General features: G+C 42.9%; 1 protein-coding gene across 2 annotated transcripts; it reads left to right on the top strand.

Moving 5' to 3' along the window:
* The first annotated feature begins 390 nt into the window (after positions 1 to 390).
* Positions 391 to 26116, top strand: LOC128451488 (guanine nucleotide-binding protein subunit alpha-11). Of its 2 annotated transcripts, none has more exons than XM_053435347.1 (7): positions 391 to 1555; positions 13677 to 13861; positions 14876 to 15030; positions 16923 to 17051; positions 20112 to 20241; positions 20445 to 20598; positions 20764 to 26116. In XM_053435347.1, exons 1-7 carry the CDS (start codon positions 1420 to 1422, stop codon positions 20952 to 20954), a joined length of 1080 nt encoding a protein of 359 aa, XP_053291322.1. In that variant the 5' UTR covers positions 391 to 1419; the 3' UTR covers positions 20955 to 26116. The 2 variants fall into 2 exon arrangements, with proteins under 2 accessions (XP_053291322.1, XP_053291321.1); XM_053435346.1 differs by lacking the exon at positions 16923 to 17051 and adding an exon at positions 17929 to 18057.
* Positions 26117 to 26184: the final 68 nt, after the last annotated feature.

Genomic DNA, 26184 nt, shown 5'->3' on the forward strand with positions numbered 1-26184 from the left:
GATGGTGGAGTTACATGCAACTGCACACCAAGGCCACTAGATATCACTGCTCTCACACCGCAGTGCCTCCTCAGCCCTCACCTATAACCTGTCAGCTCCGGTGCTGCAGGTAAACTGATGGAGTGATGGGGATTTGCAGTGTTTTCTCTTCTCACACATCTCCTCCTCTAAACTGGGAAGATCTTTGAATGGCAGCAGATGTTCGGCTGTGATCTCACGTGCTGTGCAGAGACTACAGAATCGGTGTCTCCCCTCTTCTCGTGTGTTTTGCATGAAATCCCATCTCGTTCAATCACTGTCACAAATCTGTTTCATGCAATCCTCCGTCTGTCACTCAACATCACGCTTCCTCCTCCTCCTCCACCTCTTCCTCCTCCTTGCCTGGCATCAGCCTGGTGTGAGCGTGCATGTGTGCGCGCCCACCCTGTTCCAGCTGCTCCCTGTGAAAACATCTCTGGCACAAAGCAGCCGCCTCGACGCGCATCTCGTCCCCCTCTTCCTTCGCTTCTTCGGGGTTTATCTCGCAGGCTCCGGCGACGGCCTTTAATTGTTTTTTAGTTTCTTACCGTCAAAATGAGTCGGGATGTAATGCCGCCCCAACGTCGCTAGCTAGGCGGAGAAATTCCTCCAACCAGCCCGCTGCTCGCTCCACTCACTGCGGGGTTGGCACCACATTAGCAGAGGCGTCGCTGGGTGAGCTATCCGGGACTAGCTAGCTAGCGTCCGTAGTCGTCACGTCTGTCTTAGCTAACGTTAGCTAGTGTGGTTAGTTGCCGAGTGGAGGGTCGTGCAATAACTATTATCACTAATGTTAGCTCACTAGCGAGGACTGCCACTTTTTTTTTTCTAGCGTGAACTAGCTTGCTAGCGTTGCACAGAAAACGACCGTTAACGGGTTTTGGATGTCTCGACACTGCCGGTTTCGAACCACGGACTGCGAAGACAGAACCGGAGCACAGCGACAGGCGGTACCGAGGTAGAACCAGACCACAGAGTGATAGGAAGGGGTTCATGGTGTGACGCGGGTATCAAGTGGCTAATCTGTTGCAGGCATTTTTTTTAACATTAGCCCCGCGCTAAGGCAGAGCAGCTCAGGGAGGCCCCGCCGTCTCCCGACTCCCCTCCCCTGCCCGAGTCTCCAGCGATCTGCCGAGAACACCCGGGTGAAGTCGCAGTTGTTCCCGGCCGGGGGGCAACTTGACAGCGAGGCCCCTTTAGCTTAGTCTCCCCTCCCCCTCCGCCCCATTCCCTTCCATCCATCCTCCCTGCCTTCAATCCGTCCAGCCCCGTGCAGACCGCCTCCTCCTCGCCCGAGACAGAAAGCGAGGGACCGGGGGGATAAAAAAAAAGAAGAAGCAGCGAACCGTGGGCAAGTGTTTGTCGGGTCCCGTCTGAACCGGGCCGCCACAAGCAGAGGGGATGACTCTGGAGTCCATGATGGCTTGCTGCCTGAGCGAGGAGGCGAAGGAGTCGAAACGAATCAATGCAGAAATTGACAAACAACTCCGCCGAGACAAGCGGGACTCCCGGAGAGAGCTGAAATTGCTGCTTCTCGGTATGTGCCACGCTCATTCTCTCATGTGCTCCCATTTTGATTGTGCTGTCTTGTGTCGCTATGTGCAAGACGAACCTCCTCGGGCCTTCCTGCCCATGCTAACAGATACAGCTAGTTAAGGTGGCTAGCTGGGAGCCTGGTTTCTGTAAGTGAGGAGCGCTTGTGACATGTTTTGATCAAATAAGTTGAGCTTCCTGGTCCATGTGCATATCTGCGAGAACATGCTAACCATCCTTACTGTCGCTTTATTCATATATGTGTGTGTGTGTGTGTGTGTGTGTGTGTGTGTGTGTGTGTGTGTGTGTGTGTGTGTGTGTGTGTGTGTGTGTGCGTGTGTGGTGTGCAGACAACGATCGTCTCATTTGGCATTGCTGTTAACTAGGATGTCAACGTTTACAGGATAGTTTGACATAAAAAAAACAGCCCTGCAAGCTAATCCCTATGGTTTGTTAGCGGCTGCTGGTTAAGAGATGAAGATGGTCCCCTGGCTGCAGAAGCAGCTTTGGTTTGCTTTACACTGTTGCTCACAGGGTTGCATAACATTTGTACAACCTGAGGTGCCTCAGTGCAGATCTTGCCTGGAGCTAGTTCATTCCCATTTATTGGTAATGTCAGTGTGCACCAAGTGTCACAAACCCACCCTCCTAGTGGACAAGGATACTGAGAGATTGGCCCCCTCATCCTGGAGTCTAGCTGAGTAGGTTATCTATTTTTATAGCTGGTGTGTGGGCAGGTGGGAGCTGCCGTTGAACAAGTTGCTCTGCGCTGCATTGATTCATACTTCTGTGGACACGAAGAGGAACATTGGGTTATGCGTTTTCCACTTGTGCTGCTTTCAGGAAAATCTATCCTGCGTGTGTGTGTGTGTGTAAATTCTAACAGATGAACTTTCAATTGCACGTGCATCCACCAGCCTCTTCGAAGAACCAATTCCAAGTGCCAAAGCTCCTTGGAAGTAAAGCGGGAGCCCATTTTAGGGACAATTAAGAATATCTAGGTTGCATCCTTCCTTTCGAAACGTTTGCTCTCATTTCTCGCCCATCAAAAGCAGCCCTGGTTATTTGACATGTGTGTCTCCTTTCATTTCCCTGCTGAATACCTCTGCTTGGAGAAGTAGGCCACACTAGAGACACACCGTCGATGGGACATACTGTAATCTGTGTCATACATTTTAATCGCCATTGCGCTTAATTCTACCTGACGGCCTAGGTGAACAGATGGAAAGGGTGGTTATGTTCGTCCAGCAGTTTTCAAAATGGTTTGCTTGTGTGCTGCAATCATATTTCTCTTGCCAGGTGATCAATGAAAGGTTGGACTGACAAAGTGATTCAAGATATTTCGGGGTTCAGGCAATCGATTACACGCACCTGCATCGTTCTCTTTGGAATTGTAATGTGTTGTTCTTCGATTGTTACCAGTCTATCCCTGATTTCGACAGACATCCGAAAACAATTATTGAAAGCATCTGTGTGGCAGGCTGACGGCAAACAAGAACTGCAACCAGTCATGCTGTAAGTGGCCCATCCAGTGTGAGTTAAGGCTGTCAGTGGACGCCTGGATAAGGACGTGTAAGGCAGGATTAGTCCAGGTCTTAATAGGCTTGGTTAAACACATCCGCTGCTCAGACTTTGAGATGTCACTGACTCCTATTATCCTCTCACACTGTTCTCAGGCCCTCAGTGAGCTCTCCTGCCTCTCCTCACCTCACTGGAGGATGAAGACAATCGCAGCTTCTAATCATTTAACCAACCATGTTCCATCAAGTGTGTTCTACACAACAAGGAAAGTGATACTGTGCATAATGGTATTGTGGGAGATATTCTGTCATCAGCTGCATGCAGTTAGGTGCATGTGCAGGAGATGGATTGTACGTTTCAGCTGGGCTTGCAGCAATATAACCACAGCTCCTTGCACCCTTTTAGTTGAAAATGAAGTGTTACTGCTGTGAAGACTTTTGTAGCATTAGCCCCGAAATATTATAGTGTGGAGACGTGCTATAATATGATGTTCAGTATCTGGATTTACAGTGATTGATGTACGGTAGAAAAAACTCTGAGTAGTTGCAACCGTTCTTAGTTCTATTAATTTAATTTTAAATATTTTAGCCATGACATTTAAAGATTCAAGATAAAAGTGCAAGGTGATAAAAACAGCTTCTGTTGTCCGTCCAGAAGTTCCAAATGAAAGGACAATCCATTAATAGTGATGTAAAGCAGCAAACGTTCACATTGTAGAAGCTGGAACCACAGAATCTTTAAAAAAAATTCTTGAAAAAAGTCAAAAGTTGGCAGTTGGATACATTTTCGAATTGTTTCTGCTGCAGATTGATGTAATACCTACTACAATTCATGGTGTAGCGTACCCGGACCGTTTCACTCATTTGTTCGGGTCCACCCTCCCCTCTGTGTCCCTCTCCTTTCTTGGAAGAGTTTACTATATGGTCAGGGTACATTGCCATTATGCCATGTCTCATCCAAATAGGTTCGAGGTTATGCCATGCACAGGCATGAGGTTTTCAGACTAAGAAATCCATTAAGGGTGGATGTGAAGGTGAGTTTTGTATGTAAAATCTATCACACCTACATCCTCAGCCACTTGGTCAGAAATCAGTTCTGCCAGGGCTGCAGCAATGCCCGCAGTCTGGCTGCCTGTCACTGAGGGCCATATCAGGCCATACCAGCAGCTTCCTGCTCCACAGACCAGTGGTTTGCCTCTACTTGGTCAAAACACAGTGGGCCAGGAGCTGTGGCCTTCGCTGCACAGGGTAAATTAATTGCTGGAGTGAACAAGCGGTCAGCAAATTGAGATGGAAGCACGAACACTTCATGGTTTTCTCAAAGTGCTGATCAAGGTCCAAAGAAAGTCGAGCTGTCAGTGTACAAGTTGGCATTTGTTTTAGTTTTTTTGTGAAAAATGTGGGTTTCACTTGAAATCCAAGTAACAGAATGTACAGAATCAGCAAAACATCCTTAGAATGGCGTCAGGAAGGCAATTTTTTGGTCATCAAGCATAGTATTTAAGAAATGGGTCCGACTGGGGTAAATGTTGCCTCGACAGCCAAGAAGCTGTGGGCTGCTTGGTAGCACATCATCCCAGACATGGTGTTATAGTACAGTCTTTTCTCAGCTTCTCATATGCTGACTTGTTCCTGTTGATCCCCTCCATCTCAGCAGAATCTTTTGTTTCCAGGTTAAGACATCCTTCAGAGGAACTGTCTGATTGAACCAAGAAGAGGATCAGGGGTTAGGCTCAGATGTTTATTGCTGACCTTACTTCACTTGCCAAGCCGTCTAATTTTGATCATATATGGCAATAGAGATATTCTAGCTCTACTCCTCACTGGTTTTGTGTGTGTGTGTGTCTGTTACTTTTAATGCCAGTGAATGTGGAACTATGTGGATGGTCAGTTATTACTGAAAATATCTTTATCATGGTCAAATCTAATAACTCTGAATATGGAAGTTATTATGAGACCGAATATCACAATTAATTTTTAGAAAGTGATAGTTTTATATTAGTGTGAACTGAGAGCTGCTAACAAGGATTTCTTTGATAATGGTTATTAAGGAATTGTGACCATACAGACTTCCGCTTTCACCTCCTAGGATAAATTCTGTTGAAATCCAGGAGATGTCAATGTGTGAACACAGCAGGGGACCACCACTGTATTCACCGTGAGCGAGTGGGGGGGTTAATGATGCTTCTAACGCACGACAGATGAAAAAGCGATGCATACACGTAGGAGACACCTACAATAAGTCAAGAGAGTTTGTGGTGATAAGAGCTGACACCAGTGTCCGTGTATTGTCCGTGCTTTCCCTAAATTCCCTAAGGATCAATAAAGTATCTATCTGTAAACTCCACAGCAGAGTGAATACGTCACTTCCTGCCTCTGACTACTGCACCCGGCTGCTCCACCTCTCGGAGGACTTTATGCTGTTGTATATGTGTAATAGGGCTGCTCGATTATGGAAAAATCTTAATCACGATTATTTTGGACAATATTGAAATCACAATTATTCAAACGATTATTAATGTGCCCTTATTCTGAAATCTATGCTTTATTCTTTAAATGACTGGAGCGTGCGCAATAAAGTGAATCACTTCCGGTTCAGGTAAACACCGAGGACGGCTGCGTGTCTTATTCCTCCCTGAAACCAGGATATCGGGGCCCGGTTATTCAAACCCTTAATGATGGCCACCCTAACACTCTCTGACCGACTGACCGGCCGAGGAAATGCGTGTCCGGTCTGAATGGTCTGAACAGCCAGGCGGAAGCGCGCTTGAGAATAGCGGTGCGCAGCGCGGCGGCTTCATTGTGTCCTGCTGCTCGAACTTTTTCAACCCTTTTTGTCGATCAAACGGGGGGGGGGCCTCGCGCTGTTTTTTTCACCGCCGGTCACCGCACACACCACTCGCCTCCTTCACTTTACAGCTACTTGAGAGTGAGTGCCAATCAGCTGGGCCGCTGAATGCTTTGGGGTAAGGACTGAATTGTGCATGCGCTCTTTGGAAACAAACGCCAAATAATCGTTTCAACTCGATTATAGTAGTTTGGAGATCGTTTAACCCAATAATTGTAATCATGATTAATTTTCAATTAATCGAGCAGCCCTAATGTGTAAGAGGCAAACTCTGGGTAAACTCCGTAGCGAATTTTCCGGATTTTACCCGGAGGGCATGTCTGAAACGGCTAAAGCTATCTACTGGATTGGATCTTTTCGCATGTGAAACAGCAAACTTCTCTCTGGTGAACAAATGTGAATATACATACACATTTTGGGTATTTATCTTCTTTCATGCACCAGTGCGGATATATCTATAACAACCTAACAGCCAAATAAATAGTTTCAGCCTCTAATACACTTTAGTTGTCATTATTCTCAGTGTAATATTAAGGAAAGTAATAAATGTGAAACCTGCATCGCTACACCTGTATGAAAACCCTTTCACAACATTATCGCAGCCTTCCCAACTCGTGGTTGCGTGAATAACTTGAGATTTTATAGTGACATTAATGTGGGAGAAAAATGTGCTTCTCCAGTAAAAAACATTTCCTTTTCCTCTTTACTTGCAGGACAGAACGATATAACTACTAACACTACTACTAATAAACAAACATTTATATATCTTGAGACCATATTGAGTATACTGAAGGCCAGGTATGTTTGGCATTTTTGGGGTTATTGCATATCTGTGTAAGGATGTTTTTAGAAAAGACAAGAATATGACGGGAGATAGGTGGGTAATACTTCATGTTCAGCCCCTTAAACCTGAAGGTTGTATGCAGTGCAAAGATGACCTTTCATGTGACTTTGGAGAAAGTCTTATGGTTCAGTTTTCCTGAAAAATACATGAAAACCTATGTGAGGACTTGGAAAAAATTCAGCTACCTTGTGCAATACCTCAGCTTGTACAGAAATATTTGTCATGCACCCGCAATGTGGAGTAATAATTTTACGAGGTACTGCATGTTTGCATGAGCTTGATGGTGAGTGAGTTTCTCCGATTCGGTTAAATTTGTGCCACTCGGTACAATGACCTGTTGCCATTCAGGATTATTTATAAACTCAAAGTGCACGAGTACAATTAAAGTCACCTGAAGTCAGAGGGTCAACCCTCACTCAGTGACGTAAGAGATGTAAGCATGCAGCGTATGTTCTCCATTACAGAACACAAACAGTGTCTCCATCCAGGCTCCTTCTACGTCTCTGCATGTTTGCATTCAAGGCTCAAATCGTCACTCTGCCTCAGTCAGCCTTGCACACACTCTTGTCTCTCTCTGTGGCATGGTCTCTTTTCCACTCGTATTGCTCACTAGTGCACATTTGAATGCGCTCACACACACACGTTTTTTTTAATGGGGTCAAGGCTGGTTCTCTGGAGATATGGGGGTGAGCGAGGCTAGATGGTGACTGTCCCACATACTGCTACTAACCCCGGGTCCCCTGACAGGACGGGGACGTAGCCTGCCTCGCTTCCAGGTTCCTCAGCCCTCTCTGCTGACAGGATGGCATGTTCATTCCTGTTTACTCCCACCAGCTGCTGTGTACAGTAGAGCCCACACTTCTCTCTGATCATACTGTTTCAACTTCTGTCACTTACAGCTTCTCGTTGGATTTAAAATGATATCCATGAGTACAGTTGTCATTTTTGGAGGATGTCGGTCTGACAATGTGGTTTTGAATTCGAGTGTAGATGCGCAATGTTTCTGCCCACGTGTGGATGAACAGTGATGTTATCTAATGAAATCTCTGAGCCTCTGTAATAAGTGCTGTGGCTTAAGAAATAATGTCAACATCGAGGATTTGGTGGTTGTAAGTGAGAAGCAGCTGAGCGCAGTGTGTGTTGCCGACTAAATACTGCTGCTCGCTTCAAATCTTTAGTAAAAAAAAAAGGTTTTGCTCACCCACACCCACTCGACGAGAACAGCACTCGGGGCATACTCAATGGTGAACAGACAAAGCTGTCCTAAGTTGGTCAAATGAATGTGTGTGTTTTTATGTGCAGTGCATGCTATAGCATGTATGGTCAATTTACAGTTCCGAAGCCCACACACACTCAGCAGATGCAGAGGCATCGGCATCGGCACAAAGCAGCAGTGTCATGCCCTGAACCCAACAACAAGCAGCACATGTTGGAAAGCTGCAACAGAAACTAGAGCAGAATCATCCCGTTTAGTTTTTTATCTTTGAGTCCTTAACTGTCCGCATGGCCCAGGTCATTGGAAGAAAAGAAGAAGAAATGGGCCATCACAGTGGAGGTAACATCCATGCCTTGAGGTTGACCACAGGATCCATGTGTGTCCACAGTTGGTTAGGCAGCTGGTGTGTGTGTTGTGTAGCTCTAGGCTGTCTTGGCTCTATCCCTGTGCATGTCTGAAAGAGGCCAGTTTCCAAAGAGAAATTTTGTGAGAGTGAGACCCACGCTTCGTTGCGATTAGCCTTGTGACTGTCTCATTCATGTAGTATCTTTCAAGGACAAGGCAGACACCTATATGTGAATTTTGAGGTGTTTTATAGTATCCTATCCTCTGCTGTGTCCATGCAAATGTTCCTGAAAGGACAGTTAAGCCAACAGTGTTCATACCATTTGACCATTATATTTATGTGTAATGTTGCATGAAGATTTATTTGGGCTGGGCAAAATGACGTCAAATCGATATCACGATTTTCAAACTTATTTTGATTCTCATTACTGAAAAAAAGAGATATAATATTCAGCTTCTCCTGTTCATTGAAAGTTGTGGCACCAATGAGCGTCACAGAGCGGGTTAAGCAGGAACCGCTCTGCTTGTGCACGAGGTCTTTAGTGGCCTCCCATGCCTGCATATTAAGCATGAAGGAAGAATTATAAGATATGAGCGGACCATGTAAAAACAGCAGGCCCTAGAGACACTATACTTCCTAGTGAGAACACTCATCAACATAATATTGCCCAGTTCCTTTCCCTAACCGCAAGCATCACAACTAAATCAGTGTTTCCACTTGGTCTTAAAAAGGGCTCAAATTGAATAATTGTAAATTTAGCCTTTTAAATATCGGATACAAAATCTTAAATTTAGGTTGTTGAAACTGGCAGATACCCTCCAAATGTCTATTCCTTACCCTAACCTGACCAACCTGAACCATAACATCAAGTGTCAGGAGTTTAGGGCTGGTCAAATTGTCCTAGATATCCCAAAATGTCCTCCTCACACCTCAAACTGCTCCTTTCCCAGATATAAGTACAAGCGCACAAAGGGGGACATGGCCAAATAAAGGTGATCCTGCGACAACCTGGCCTATATCACATCTGCTGCACTAAGACAGCGGTGTGTCAAGTCCATCAGGTGTTGTGTCACAAGCTGACATCAGTTGTGTTATGTAAACGGCTTATGAAAGCTAGCCTGGCAACAGGATACAGGTGAAGTCATTGGTGTCTTTACATCATGGATAGTTGTTGCTATTTACATACGGTTTTCATTGCACTGGCTTGTCTTAATTTGGCTCACGCCAAGTTTTTATTTTATTTGTCGTCGTCTCCGTCAGGTTTCTCTTGATTCAGACTTCTAACGCTGTTCCAAGAAGCACGTTGGCTCCACAAAACACCAGTGCTGGTGTGTGGGCTGTGTAGTGTACCTTGCACTAGGGCTGGGCGATATGGAAAAAAATGTTATCACGATATGTTTTTCCATATTGATCGATCTCGATTCTTATCACGATATGTAGTTTTTGCAGATGCTGCCAGTGTGAGGGGCATCCTGAAGCTTGAAGAAACAAGAGATTCACTGAAACTTTACAATAAAGTTTATTAACATTAAAAAAAATGAATATGCCTTCCAATAATGAGCACAAAATGTTTTTGTGAAGGTCTTCATGCTTCCATTGATCAAGAGAGCATCAGGGCCCATAACTAGCAAAAGAAAATTCAGAGCAGCGCTCTTAGCTCATACAGAGTCTTATATGCTTAGTGCAAACTAAGTGACTGGTCCCTTTTTACTATATTTAGCATTTTTTGATTTTGTATCAACAAGTAAACATGTTGGTCAGACCCTCTGACACATTCAAGTGCTAAACTGTGAGCTCGTACCTGGGGTCTAACACTTTGATCAGTTTCCTGAAGCCGTCCCTCTCCACTGTCCTCAGGGGCATCATATCTTTAGCTAAGCAATAAGTATAAGCGCTCGTTATATTTTTGCCCCGCTTCGATTGTTTTTAATATGGGGCAATGGCTGCAAAACACGACTGGATGGACTGTTGTTTTGCTAACAGAACAGAATCGCTCCCGTTAGCGATGCTAACGGGAGACGTAGTGGTCTTGCCTGTCTCTTTGTTTGGTGTCGTGCAAACTTGAGCCCGCAGAGTCAAACTCTCTGTGTAATCACTGGGATGGTGCCGTCTCAGGTGATTGAAAAGGTTTGTGGTGTTTCCCGTCCTGGCTGGTACCGACCGCCGGCATATTTTGCAGACCAGCTTCGTCTGCTCCTCGTCATTTTTGCCGTATCCAAACCACGTCCACACACCTGACGTCGCGTTACCCTTTTTTTCGACAATGTCTTCGGTTTCGGGTGATGTAGTGATGTCGCTTTCACATTCGGCATTATTTTCGCTGTCCCCGACTTCAGTTTCACTCCTTTTTTCTCCTTTTTCCAACTTCGTTCTCTCTTTTTCTGTCTCTCGCAACTGCAGCTACTCTCACGATGGGAAGTGGGCGTGTCGTGTCCTACCTGCACACGGCAGCCGGCAGACTCCGACACTGTTGTTGCGCTTACCTTTGCCACGTGAGATCGAATACATGTCACAAGGAGATAATCGAAATCGATCAAAATTTTATCGCGATCCCGAATCGAGATCGAAAAATCGCCCAGCCCTACCTTGCACTGTTGCATTGGGCCATAAATCTGAGATCTTTCTTTTTCTCTTTCTCACACACAATCGTAGCTACCTGGAACAGAAAGTATTATCAGACCCAAGTAGTGTGTGAGCTATTAAAAGGTGACCTCCTTTTTCTAGGTCATTACCAAAAAAGAATGGATGGATTCTAGTTATGAATATCCAAAATTCTTGACAGAGAGGGATGAGAATGGAGGGGCATAAATCTAGCCTGAGGGAGGCTAGGGGGGGCTTGTGAGGCTAAGAGGAGGGGGTGGGGATTGGATGAGCGTACATCCGACGGGGAGAGTTAGTGAGGGCATGGAAACGGTTGTGGCTGGCGCTGGTACAATCTGTGGAGGAAAAAGGGAAGACAGAGGCTCACAGTGTGTTGTCTGGTGAAAGCGGGACACGACAGTTAAGAGAACATAGTGAAGGGAGATCTTGTGACGGGGGTCACGCGAAATAAATCAGACATAAAGTTGGAGAGAGATCCTCCTGCTCTTTGCTGAGACAGTCGGCAGTCACCACCAGGACACTACCGCCGCAGCCCAATACAAAGGATACACTATCTGTACTTGACTCCTTTTGTTAGTCAGAGAATCACACTTCTTATTAGACGACTACCTTGTGGGCAACAGAGTGCAACATTTACTGTAATGCATTGATTCACCCTGGAAAAGTTCTGATGACCTTTATACTTACTAGGCTTAACATGCTCCTGGTCTCCAAAATTGGTCATTTTGTGAGAAGAGAAGATGTAGGAGGGTCATCTTCCCCTTATAGACACAGTGCTGAAATCCAAATTCTGATTCTGGGATTAAAGTATTTCTTCACGCATCAGCAGAGAAGCGGCTAGCTCTGCCAACTGCGCTTACAGTCCTTGATGTTAGGAACCCCCTGGTACTGACCTCAGACCAGCCCCCCCCCCCCCCCCCAAAAAAAAAACCGAGGCCCTTCTTCTCTGTAGTGCACCGAAAGATGAAGAGCACAGAGCAAGCCTGAGGCCCTCATAGTTATATTTACTGTCTGCTACCAAAGAGAGGAGAGAGTAAGAGCGGGTAGGAGGTGTTTAACAAAAAAAAAAAAAAAAAAAAAAGAAACTGAAGGAGGAAAAAAAAACACAGGGACGAAAAGGAGAGGTAGACAGGATAGGGTTGCCATGGAAACGGAAATATGGCTGCTTTTCAAAAACCTTGAATGTAGGTGGTGGTGAGATGAGAGAGAGTGTGTGTGTGTGTGTGTTTTTTCTTCCTCGTCTTTTCCTCTCAGTTTTACAGATATCATGGATGTGCTGTGGCCTTTTGATTTCACTGAGGACTGAGATGCCATCAGCATTTTTTTATCTATTGGGCTGCCTGAGGGTGGCGTTTCTGGGCACGTACAAAAATCGTACAACCGAAGACTTGTGTGAAATGTGGGTTAGGCCCTACAGACCCCCCTAAGCAAGTGGGGGGTTATTTGGCAGTCACTGTCGATCTTGTAAAACAAGCGAAAACAATTGAAAACAAAGTGTTTCACTGAATTCAGAGAATGTGATTCTTTGTGAGGTTTTGGCTCGAGTTGAAACGTACAAACTGTTTGGACTGTGCATTATAATCCAGTTATAGCTTGTGCTCATTTAGCATATGAGTAAATATGGAAACCTGACACCTGGTTATTATGTGATCTTACATCCAGATACGGACTCAGGAGAGCAGAGGAGGATCACTGAAGGAATGCAGCCTCTTGACAACGACCCCTGCTGTCACCTTTTGACAGAGACATTTTAATGTTAATGTAGGACGAGTTGTCTATATCCTCGTCATTAAATTAGCCTGAACCCCCCCCCCCCCGACTTGTCTCTCTTCTTCGACCTTCTTGAAAATATTTTCTGATACTTTCCAAACTCTCCGATAACATCCTGACGTCGCACAAAGAAGCTTTCACATATTAGCAGTCGTAACCAGTTTAGTTAATCAACTTGGAATCCCAGCGGAGGGATTTCATAATGCCTGAAACTGACTTAAAGGGACATCTGACATTTATCGAGTTTTGAGAGGAATTAGGCCATTACTTTGACTTCATTTGTAACAGGTTGTGCTGATTTGCTGAGCTTATTGATAAACAGAAATTAATGAACACGGATTAAACATCAGATAGATGCAGATTGTTCTTGGATCTCTTCAACTGGCATCAATATTTTGCCTTTTATGAAGCATCTGTCTTTGTTCACAGATTTGGCTTTTAGTTGTTTTGGCACTAATGAGGATCCTGTATTCAAGATGCTCCACCTTTTGGGTTTAGTTGGTATATTTCCTTATGTTTGGTCTAATAGTTAAGTTAAAATTATTTAACATCCTCCAAATACTAGCCTATCATGTTCATTTATAATTCATCTACGCTTCTTAGGCGACCAGACGAAGTGCACTGTGGCCAATAGTTATTTTTTGCAAATTCTTTTCCCTCTGCAGGTATGATTAAAATTTGACCTACCATTGTCTTTGGTTGACGGCAGCATTATTCCTGACTCTGTTTACATTAGTGTGAAAACCTTTGTAAAGTATTGAAGCTTCAGGGAATGGATTCTGCAAGTTTATGAGGAATGCCACTTTTCTTTAGAGGCAAGTCCGGATTGCTATCTCATTCTTTGAAGAGTATCTTATCTCAACGTCTCTCACTATTTCTTTCTCACTTTCTCTTGGTACTCGGGATGTGATGACAGACAAGATCGTACGTGCCTCTCTCTTGTCTCGGCCGCTAACTCTTGTGTTCCATGTTGTGTTCAGGTACCGGAGAAAGTGGCAAAAGCACCTTCATCAAGCAGATGAGGATCATCCATGGAGCTGGATACTCAGACGAAGATAAGAGGGGCTTCATCCGGCTTGTTTACCAAAACGTCTTCACCTCCATGCAGGCCATGATCCGCGCCACAGAGACCCTCAAAATCCCGTACAAATATGAACAGAATCGGGTAAGTTCTGACCCACCAAAATATGAACAGGAAACAAATTTTACATGTCAATCCTCAAACCCCTTTGATTATTTCAAATGTGTAATCACTGCATTTTCTACATTGCACTAACAATCAGAAAAAGGCAACATTTTTTAAGAAGCCCCATGACATAATATACAACTGAACCCTCCAGATAATGTTTGAATATTTTTACATAGGCATGTTTTCTAATCAGTCAAATTACTAAAAATAAACTCCTTACTGGCAGTGTGGGCACAATACAACAACATAATTATAGTCTATGCTACAGTGGTTTTCAGTTCCAGTCCACAGAGGCCTGCTAGTCTTTTATTTTGAAGCTCTAATTGAGGACTGATTTACACATGGGATAAAAGGAGAATCTTTCCGCTATTCGGTTAAACAGAAAACGACAAGTGCGGTGCTTCGTAAGGATCACTTCATAATTTTAACTTCTCCTGTCTATTTGTCTATTTGTTTGTTCTTTGGTTTGCTTGTTAGAGAAATGAGACAAAAACAACTTAACGGATTTACACAAACCTTAGTGGAAAGATGCCGTTAGTGCCAGGGGAGAACACATAAATGTGTTGGTACATATTCAGGACTTTCTTTCACTTTCTTTAAAGACATTTTTTACTATTTTCCGAGGGAATAATTCGTTGATCTTGATGATTTAAGGGACTTGTACTGTTTCTAAGAGTGTGAAATTTGTTGCCGCTTGATTGAATATAAAGGGACTATTGGGCGTTGGCGGAAGTATCTGCTCTACTTAGTACCATCTTAGTTTGTGGATTGTGAATCCTTTCTTTTTAAGACATCTGACCTGATCTTTGGAATAAGTGGGTGGTTAGGATCAGCCAACAGGTCGTAAAACAAAAGCTATCTACAAATAGAGAAATCTAAAATATCTTTTATATGGAAATTTGACGAAATGTATGCTTGAATGGCTGTGTTTTGTTTTTCTGTCTTTTTGTGTTCCTATCTCATTATCTTTACCTCTCATATGATTTCCAGTCTAATGCCATGCTCGTGAAGGAGGTGGACATTGAGAAGATCACTGGGTTTGACAAGCCCTACATTTCAGCGATCAAATGCCTGTGGTCCGACCCGGGGATCCTGGAGGCCTACGACCGCCGCAGAGAGTACCAGCTGTCTGACTCTACTAAATAGTACGTTGGTCTGTGTGTTTGTTTCGTTGTCTGACAATGGTTATGATGTCTGTCTAGGTTTTAACAGTGGTATTTGTGTGAATGTCTGACACAATCTGTTTGTGCACTCGCATAATTGTGTGTATATGACGTTGGTTTGGGACCTGAAAATTACAAACTATTGGATCCTTCATTAGCTATTGCAGAATTTGTCATCGGCCAAGATAAATGCCGATGTTTGCCAAGACTTTATTTGGATCTTTCACAAATCTAAATTACAAAAAATAAATTAAGATAACTGGTCCTTCTGATAAAATCAAATGTCTCTATTCCCAAAACACTGCTGAGCAATCAGGTTTTACGTAATAATTAATATGTGATTTTGTGTTTCAGTTGCAGGAATCCTTTAGGGAGTCAATTGGGGACAAAAGCATATTTTATGGCTCAGTGGTTAAAGTTAGGGTCAGACAAGTAGTAGTTATGGTTAGGGTTACAGTAAGTCTCAAGGAAATGAATGCAAGTCGATGTCAAATGTTTGTGTGTTTGTAGCAACCACATATGCATGCAGGGGTTGAGGACAACAGTTCTCAGAGTAATGAGGGTGTGTTTGGATTTGTGGCTGGTGGCAGGTTGTGTGTGTGTGTGTATGTTTTTTGTGTAATTGCATGTCTAAAATTACCTTGTGGGTTTTATACTGGGTAGTGCAGCACATTAACCTTTTGTCTGCACAAAGTGTTGACTGACAGATTTAGACATTCACCTCCTTTTTCTTTAACGATGCCTTATGAAGAATATACAAGCCACTATTTTGCGTTAAATTGTTGGGTATCTCCCGCCATGGTTGTTACGATATATATTTTCTAGATCATTTTCTATTATGTGTCACTGAGGCGCCTTATACCTGTGAGGACTTGAGGGTCTGACCTGCACTTTATGCTGTTACTCAACCAATAAAAGAAGCAGAACAGTGACTAAGTTAACGTGGACACCAATAATCTGACTATTGACCTTATTCTGAATAAGACACATGAGCTGCTAATATAATATTCTGTTCATACGCCTGTTTGCATGTTAGAGAGCACAGTCTGATTAGGACTCTGAGTATTTTGTTTCTATCTAAAAAATATATTTTACACTTGGACGATGTCGCAAAATGTTGTGAAAACTCCAACAGGACGTAATAATGCGATTATGATGTATATGTGTCTAAATAATGTGACTAATATCAGAATACTACACTGGAATCAAATCCATCTTTGCTTATTCATACTTTGGCCTTATTTGAGTTAAAATAATCAGAAAATACTGTTTACATGACGCTCTCTTATTAAGACTATTGTCTAAATCTGGTTAATATTGGAACATTGGTGTCCATGTAAATGTGTCTCGTGACAATGAAGCCAGGGTCTTGAATGGATAGAAATACACAAAGTCCATTCTAAAAAAGTCTTAGCTTATTTTTAAATGTCCCCACTCTCCATTTCTTTCCCTTTTCTTAATGCAACCTACCGTGATTTATATTAAAGTTTGAGGCTTGTTTTTACTGTCTGAATGTCAGCAGTGAGGGATACCACAGATTAGAAAATGAACAATGTGTACACCCATTGTTTTTCCACTCAAATGTGTCAACCTCCTGTTCTGTGGTTGTGGGTTTGCTACAATGAGCTTGTGATGATTTATGACAGGAGGACCAAACACAAAGGTACTTAACTCACTTTATAGTGCCCCCTGGTTGTGATATTGCTGTACTACAGTTAGATGTTACTCCAGGTCTACATGCATGCTGGTGTGCTTGGGTTTTGTAAATGTTTATATTATGTATTTTTCTGTATATTTATGAGTGTGTGGAATTCAAGAACAGGATTCAATGTCTTTGTTTCAGTATTATCAACACTGTTCATGTATATCTCCAGTTACCTTAGCGATATAGACCGTGTGACTGCGGAGGGATACGTTCCCACCCAGCAGGATGTGCTGAGGGTCCGTGTTCCCACAACGGGTATAATAGAGTACCCATTTGACCTGGAGAACGTCATCTTCAGGTACTCCCAAGGCACCAGGACTGCAGCATCACCATGGGTAGAGGACAGACACCACTGCTGACTGTCAGGATATTAACCCATCAGTTCAGAGTTGGTCACTTCAAGATGGTGTCCATTAAACCGAAAAGGAAAAAAGAAATTACCAAACTTTATGCAGCCCAAATTGCTAGTTTAGAAATAAAAATAAAAATGATGCCATGTTTAGATAAAAATGAGCCTTGGGCCCATGATGGTTAACCTGATCTGATATCAGTGGTTTGTGTCCAGAACTGTGCTGAGGTTCTGACCCCAGGATTAAAGCCTAAGGCCAGATATGCTGCACTGACGCATGTGGGGAGCAGCCACCAAATACAAGATGAACACGTAGGGGACTGTGATGTCAAAGATCCGCCAGGAAGCGGTTATAAAATCTGTGATGACAGTTTGAAATCGAGTAGATTTTAAACTTTGCACAAGTCTCCTGCTATCTTTGAGATCACACTTGTCCGAATCTTCTTTATCGGATTCCAGGTGCCGCTGCTCCTCCTGCTGAAGTCACTGCTACTTTACTGTCACTGACACCACTTCACTGTCTGCAACATAAGCCACTTGACCTCGCTGCAAATTGTTGATTAAAAAGCGAGTCAAGTAAAGTCAAAGTCTTACATTGGTTTATGAATGCAGAGTGTTGGTGGAGCAGTGACGCTCACTAACACCCCTTTTTTTCTGAGATGTGACCTTATCTGGGACGCTTCCTCAACAGGACTGATCTGCACTTCCTGGAATGGCAGGGAGGTTGTGGTAATTGCCTGTCACGCTTTATATAATTGTTTTCCTGTCTTGTCTTTTTTTTTTCTTCTTTCTTTATCCCTCTTCTCCTCCACCGGGCTGCCTGTAGTTATCTTACCGATCTGGATCGTGTTGCTGATTGCAACTATCTTCCCACGCAGCAGGATGTGCTCAGGGTGCGCATCCCCACTACAGGAATCATAGAGTACCCCTTCGACTTGCAAAGCATCATTTTCAGGTAGAAAGATGCCGCACATGAATGAGTCCCTCCATGTTACACGGTGACATCATTAACTCATAAGTCATCTGTTGTGTTTTTTGTCCAAAGCCCAGCCTGAACAATGTTTCCCTCCGCATTAATGAACTTTTAACCTGTATCTTTAGTGTCTACTACCCATTCCTATTCTTTAAAGCTCCTGTCATAAATATTACGTCCTTATCGTTTTACAGGCTTCTCATAGTCTTATGCTTTCTTCCTCCTCCTGCCACCAACGGCGATCATACTACACGTAACAACACCCTAATGAACATGAAGTCCTACATTCTGGTGCCTGCTCTGTAAATGGGTCACCTCCTCCTCTCCGGCTGGCAAAAGAAACGAGGTCGTCCCCTCCGCTGTGGAGGAATGTTATTTTGGGCAGCAGGTCTCTGCAGGGCCTATATTGGCCCCGGGTCTCTGTGGACCTCAGTGGACTGGGCCACCACCAGGCGGCATCCATGCATTATAAACTGTGCGTTTTTTCTCAAAGATGACATTGCACCTGGTCTGGAGGTTTCCACCTCAGCATCCCGGGATGCATTGCATTTATTTAGTCTTAATTTTTGTAATTTTTTTAAGCAAACGTGTTCCTGACTTATACGATTTTACTGAATCAGTTATCACAAATGAAAGTTTAATGAAACTGGGGCCCTAAACTCCCTGATGAGTGAGTGGTGACCTTATCAAGGAGAAACCTTTGGAGGATTCACTGGTATTATCAGTCACATTTGCTCTTCATGAATAGTTTCAGCTGACGCCAGCCTGTCTGCCTGCAGACATGAGCTGAATTCAGTTTTCATCTGAGTTTTTGCTTCGTAAATTGTTAGTCCATCTCTTAAGCTGCAGTTTTCTGAGCTTATAGCTTCTCATTAGGTGATGCAGGAAGCGCCCTGCCATGGAAAGGATCCCACCATCAGAGGTGCCCCCTGTACCTTCATTGACATCTCAACACTGCCTCCTGTCCTGTGTCTGTCCTCTCCTTTGTGCCTGTACCCATCTCCATCTCTTCTTTTGTCCTTTATTTGATGTCCTACCTTTTTCCCCCATTCATCTTCTCAGAGTGCATTTCAATACTTCACGGTTGTTCTTGCTTGACGTTTTATCACACACACCCAGAGCTGGCCGACAATAGTCTCTCTAGTAGACAGATGAAGGCTTTAGGATTCCTTCACCTACACCGTATCACATCAAAAGGGGTAAAGACTGATCTGGTATCAGATGTGTTGTTGACTCTGACCAGATTGATGCCACTTAGTTTAAGAATTCTAGTATTCCCTTCAAGAAGAAAAGTTGCCTACACACAGCCACTGGTGTGTTTCGGTTGCTCTTAACCAGGTTTTAGATTTTTGCCAAAGAAAAATTCCCCGCTCTTTCGAAATGTTGAATTGACATTTAACGGACTGAAAATATAAAAGACTTCTTAAACTGAGTGGTTATCCTTTTAAAACTGATTCTAGCTCTGTCTTAAGTGGGATGCTTTCATTTTCTCGGGGACTTGCATGACTCACTTTTACCGTATTGAAAAATCCATATTTGTTTCTAGTTTATTTGTAGCTTGTTTAGTTTTTTTTTGCCAAATATAGAGAACTAGACTGTTTAGTTCCTCAAGGAAAAAAGTTGTGACTTTTATGAATCCTCCTTAAGGTTTTGAGTCCATCAGGTGTTAATTGTTAAAAAATAGGACAAAGAAATGATATTTCCACTTCTGATGTCTCTTTTACATGCAGGTAAAAATATAATTTCATGCATCCCAGGATAGAAGACTGTATTTCTATTTGGGTCATGTGCTGAAAATGTTTAAGGAAGACACGCCAGCAAATATGTTCAAGCCTGTAGGACCAAAATATTGAGTTATAGGGTTCATAACATGTTAATCTATCATGATGGATTCAAAACCATAATTGGAAGGGTTAAAAGCTCGTTTTGGTCTAGATCACTACACATAAACTAGGAAACCAGGATTTGTTTGATGTGTTTTGACCCTTTTGCTTCTTCATTTATTATCCTCCTCTTCACATTCATCCTACCACTAGGATGGTGGATGTAGGGGGTCAGAGGTCCGAGAGGAGGAAGTGGATTCACTGTTTTGAGAATGTCACCTCCATTATGTTTCTGGTGGCGCTGAGTGAGTACGACCAGGTCCTGGTGGAGTCGGACAACGAGGTAGGTTGACAGAAACACGGCTCGTTCTTCATGTTTGTCGTCCAGTATCTACAACACCTTTATAAACATTATTTACTCAAAATTATTAATATATCAAAACTATCTTGACACAAATACAGCATTTGTATATGTAATTTTGTGTTACATGTACTCATTTTCTCACCCTAGTCTTGCGCCGTTTTCTTTCTCCCCACACACACCAGAACCGTATGGAGGAGAGCAAAGCTCTGTTCAGGACTATCATAACCTACCCTTGGTTTCAAAACTCCTCCGTCATCCTCTTCCTCAACAAGAAGGACCTGCTGGAGGAGAAGATCTCCTACTCACACTTGGTGGACTATTTCCCCGAGTTCGATGGTGAGATCATCTATACGACAACAAACACTAAATGCACCAACAGATCAACGCTACATATGTGAAGCTGAGTGTGATACAGACATAGATATTACGACAGATTGTAACAGTTCTTGCGATGGGAACTGTATGCATGTTTACCTGATCTCATCTCTCTTTAAATTGAAGGTCCCCAGAGAGATGCACAGGCAGCGCGGGAGTTCATCCTCAAGATGTTTGTGGACTTAAACCCCGACAGCGACAAGATCATCTACTCCCACTTCACTTGTGCCACGGACACTGAGAACATCCGCTTTGTGTTTGCAGCTGTCAAAGACACCATCCTACAGCTCAACCTCAAAGAGTACAACCTGGTGTGAGGGCGCACGTACGACGCACATCTCCTCCCCATTGCACAAATGCACACCTCTCCCGGAGTGTGCGCTCAGCTCCACATGCATCAAACAACACATCATGCCGACTCACACAAAGACACACACTCGCACACACACACACACAGGACCCTTCCTTTCCTCCCCCAGTTGCAGTACATTCACAGATCCTCCCATCTGCAAATGCCGCCCCTGCTCTTTCACCATAGCTCACCCTCTTCTTCTTCACTTGGCAGCTTGTTGTGTCAGAATCCTCGCTCCTCGCAAAGCTGCTCCGTATGTCAGATAAGGCCCCGGCTGCCGGCTCTGGCACATTTCATCTGGCACACAAACCTTTCACACGAGCTGTATAGTGACTGAAGGGGACTTTCGTGTCTGTGTGTGCGTTTGTGTTTGGTGCAGCATTGACTGGCAAGGAGCTGTGTTTGGGTGACCAGCGGCATCAAACCCTCTTTTGGCCTACGGAGTTGATGATGAGGTTGGCGGTTTGAGATCAGATCCTCTGTCATCTCCTTTCTGAGCTCCTGCCGGCGTGGAAGGAAGCAAACACTGCATCTCCTGAAAACACCGAGGACCAGTGGCTGAAAGCTGAAGGACAAATACTGCAGAGTGAGTCGTACAGGATGTGAGGACACAAGGGGATGAGGCTGATGATTCTGTCTCCCCCTCGCATCTATGAATGTACCCACCAGAGTGAGCGTCGCAATTGAGAAAAAACAAAAGGAAAAAAAATAGAAATATATATAATATGATGTAAATGCATATATAAACACACTTAAGACAAAAAGCATGAGAGGGCAAGACATAGCTAATCAAAATTTATTCGTTGCTGAGATTTTTTTTAATGTTTTTAATGATAGAGATCTGTTGCTACTTCTATTAAACGGATAATAGCTACATGGGATGGCGATAAGATAAGGGGAGAAATCGATTTAAAAAAAAAAAAAAGAAAGACGTTTAAACAAACAAAGACATCTTAAAAAGAAGCGACCAGAAATTTACTTGACATAAGGATCATTTTAAGATATCTGTAATTTTGTGTTTAAGGTAATCACATGGCTTCCCTCCAGATGTTTTCTGTATGGATTCACATGGACAATCTTCCGTGTGACCTCCGCACTGATATACAACGACCCCCCCCACACCCTTAGTACAAAAACACCTGTAGCGTGTGAGAGGACCCTGCTCTCCACACAGGCGCTGCTCTGATTGGTGGAAGCGGATATAGAGGGTAATCCGAGGTCATCAGTGCGCATCACCCCACAGAGCACATCTGCAGCTCGGGCTGCAAGTAGCTTATTCAACTAAATAGAAGCTGGTAATTAAACGCGCCCTGGGTGTGTGAGTAGAATCCATGTGGTAACATCACTGATGACGTCACACCTTGCGTCACTCAGCCGTCCAATCAGACACACTTCCTGATGGTGACCTAGTCATCCATTATATCGGAATGTGCCTCTGTTAATTTTTTTTTTTTTTTTTACTGTATAGTCACTTTGTTTATAAAGTGCTGTTGAGTGGTGAGAGGAAGGGGAGTGGGGGCTATGATCCTTTCACAGAAAACGCACTCTGAAGTCTGCTAACGTTGTTTGTGTATATTTGTTTGTAAATACATATACACAAAACACTCCTGTACAAAAAATGCTCTGTGGTACACCATCTTTGGCAAAAAAAAAAAAAAATACAAAAAAAAAATCTTAAATTCTTTTGTTAGCACACAGTTTTTCTTATGGATTTATGGTAGTATTGATACTGTGATTATGGATTTTGTTCACTTGATTAATAGGACTACGCAGAGCTGGGTGGTGCTGAGGAAACGATCGGCACGGAGCAATAGTCAGAGAAAAGACGTTCCTCCTAACCAGCCTCACAACTCCACACTACTGCAACAGCTCTGCCGCCAGAGTAACACAAACTAGGGCTGGTAAAGAAAAAAAAAATCTTCACAGTATGGTGACAAGATGATTTTAAGAGTAATTAAAGACTTTTTTTTTATTTATCTAATTTATGGACCAGGTTTGAAGGTGTTGTTAATTTGACTGCTTTTGATTCTGTCATGTTGAAGTGCTCCTTTTCTCACGGCGGAGCCTACTTGAGTCTGAACTGCTGTAAAAAAAACAAAAAACGAATGTCTGGTATAGTAAGGACTTTATCTCTGCTTTCTATTTCTTATCGCAACATTTCCAGTTGTACTTGCCATCACATCTCCATCCATCTGTAATACTATTTGGTTTCTTTAGAAGCCCTCACATTTGTTTTGTTAGATTTAAAAAGAAAAAAACAACAAAAAAAAACCAAGAAACTCGTATTCCCTCCTGGTTTATAGAAGCAGCGCTGTAATGCATACCTAGAAAAATGTACAGTACGAACGTAGGTGGACTTTTTTTTAAATCAGTGATTGAAGACCCCCCGTGGTCCATGCTTGCTATTTGTAATTTAACACAAAAAAAAAAATTCTGTTGTCAGTTTTTTTGCATCGTTACTTTCCAGTTTTTTGAGGCTTGCTTTGATAGTGCCAGTGAAGTGCAGATAATTTTTTGGTCTTTGACCTTTTCTACAGGTGACTTATCCTTCATCATCATTAAGGGCTATCACAGTGCATCAGGCATCAGACAGTCGGGGCTGGAGATCAGGACCACAGAGAACCAAGTCATCCACTTCCTCTTTATAAACGGAGGTTACTCTTAGTATGTGTTCTAAGAAGTATAGGCAGAGTGTTAATGCAAATATAAGGTGTGTGTGTAGAGAGCGTTTACCAACACTAAGCAGTTTTCTTTGTGTTTTTTTAATTTTTTTTGTGATGTATCTGGCCCTTTGGTGAGTTAGGTGGACCCAGTATGTGTCTCTGACCTTCACTAATTCACGTGTGTTTGCACTGGTATCACAGTGTTACCTGTAACGCCTCTCGCAGTGTAGAAACACGTCTCACTAAAAGATACTGCTAACCAGGACAAGTGTTGCATTTTCCTCCCAAGTATATGAGTTGTACCTGAAGCCAAGAAATCTTAATGGTCATACTGGTGTTTGTGTATTTTAACCCATTAACTACAAATCTTAAGCTTCGTTGTTGAGCATTTTTACAGTTTATAGTTTTAGTTCCAATTAACCTGGCAGCTTCTGGTTTCTATTAATGCCACTAAGGTTTGTGGGTCTCCTTTTCCCCCTTTTCTCATATTTTTGTTATGTGATAATTGTGGCAGTGAGCAGCGATGCTCTCAAAGAAGCTCTTAAAGCGTTTAATTGGTCGACGTAAGCATATCCTAGAACTGCATCAATCCTTAAATCAAAGTAATAGTAAAAACTGCCTTAAATCCCCAAATCCAGAGTTTGTTTTCAGAACACAAACGCATCATGTACCAGTGATGCAATGATCCAACTCTTCTGATATCTCAGAATCTGCTGGTACCCAGTACTGATGCCAACCTCAGTGTGAGCTGTTGCATTGGGATCATTTTATCTTTAAGTCACAGCTCAGAGATTACTGTGACATTATAAACTGAGAGTTTTGTTCAAATTTGAAAACACTTTAAAAAGGAAACGCTACAATGAAAGACACTGACAAAGAAACTGGACGTGGATGAGTTTAGTTTGAGACCTGATCAGCTCAATTATTTGCTTTTTTTTTGTTTAAACAAACCACAGGCTGCCTGGAAAATAGGAAATCAAACTGTAAGACCTAACACAAGGTTTGAAAACCATCCAAGTTAATGGTGCTAAAGTATATATTTTGAATAATGCCAGTGTGTTCCTGAACTGCCATTTTGTCTGCTGTAAATGACACTTAACCTTGTTTTGTGGAGGAAGCAGACCGCCATCCTTCAGACAGCTGTCATAAAGAGGGCCCGGATGCCAGTATTTAAGTGGAACGATTATACCAGTATGATTACCCAAGTATTTATCAATGGTTGTGTTGAGATTTACTGTGTGTTGAGTGCAGCTTACTTAAATAGTGACAAAACTGATGTATTTTTTAAACTTGACACTAAAACTCTGGCACATGGTGAAGGGCTGACTCTCTTATTAGTGTGGGTGTGGTAGTTTGTTGGCAGCCCGTCGTTGCAGTGTGTTAACACATTATCTCACCGTACAGGAGCTGGACAGAGGGAAGGCAGCCGCGTGCGACACTTAAATCTCCTTCTTGCTCTTTCGTTCTCGTCCGTTTTTTGGAGCATTGACCAGTGAATATACTGGACTGGTTTTTCACTACAATTCTCTCTTATTTATTGCCTCTCATTGCCTTGAATAACGACAGATGGCGTTCCCGGCCTACTGCGGTTTCAAAGCGTGCTCTGTGACCTCGTGGCAGTCGGGAGGTGTTTGATGTCCCCTCCTGTGGGCTAGTTGGAATAGGTGGAATCAAATTTATCCTTTGGACATCAGTATAAAGTCGGTGCATTTTCATAAACGTAACCTTGCCTTCCCCCCCCCCTTTTTTTTTGGTGTGCGTATGTTTTTTCATTTTTTCCTCTCTGTGTACAATAAGAAGACATTACCAGAACACTATTATTTAGGACCACAATGATTTATTTTTCCTGACTCCAATGAAACCTGGAGGTCAGTTGTGTAGTGTTTAAAATACTGTTTTTCTTTCCTCTTTATTTTGTATGTCAACCAAATGTAAATGATGTATTATACTGAGTGTGCCAACCCCACTCTTTATCTAGAGCCCGGCTCTCTCTTAAGTGCCAACGCTGTGGTCATCATCAGAAGGACCACCGCCCGAGATGGTCTCCCCTTTTTAAATAGAACATACCAGAGACTAAAAGGATAAATGATTAAGTACAAAACACTTTATTCTGTATTTAAGATTGAAGATTTAAAAGATAATCTGCTGTTTTTTTTTTTTTTAAGAAACTGTAATTACAATTGCATGTGCTGTTTATTTTATGTTGGAAGTGAGGGCTTGGATGTTTTCATTGAAGCAGAGTCCTTAATAAAGGGGGTTCAATCAGTTGGTTATTATCGATTATTGATTTACATAACTCTTGCCATATTTTTTTTTTAATGTGTTTCATGTATTTGTTTCAACCACTGTTGCCTGATCCTCATTCAAACATGAACATGACTTACGATCATTATCGCCTTCTAAGAGAGAAACATAATGACAAGGTATCTGTTTTAAATTGAAATAAATTTGTTCCTATACTTGCTGATGGTGTGAACGTAGAGTGGGTTTCATGATTATTATTTTTTTATGTTGTAAAAGTGTGAGGTCATT

This window comes from Pleuronectes platessa, chromosome 11, assembly GCF_947347685.1.
Source record: "Pleuronectes platessa chromosome 11, fPlePla1.1, whole genome shotgun sequence".
Classification (NCBI taxonomy): Eukaryota; Metazoa; Chordata; class Actinopteri; order Pleuronectiformes; family Pleuronectidae; genus Pleuronectes; species Pleuronectes platessa.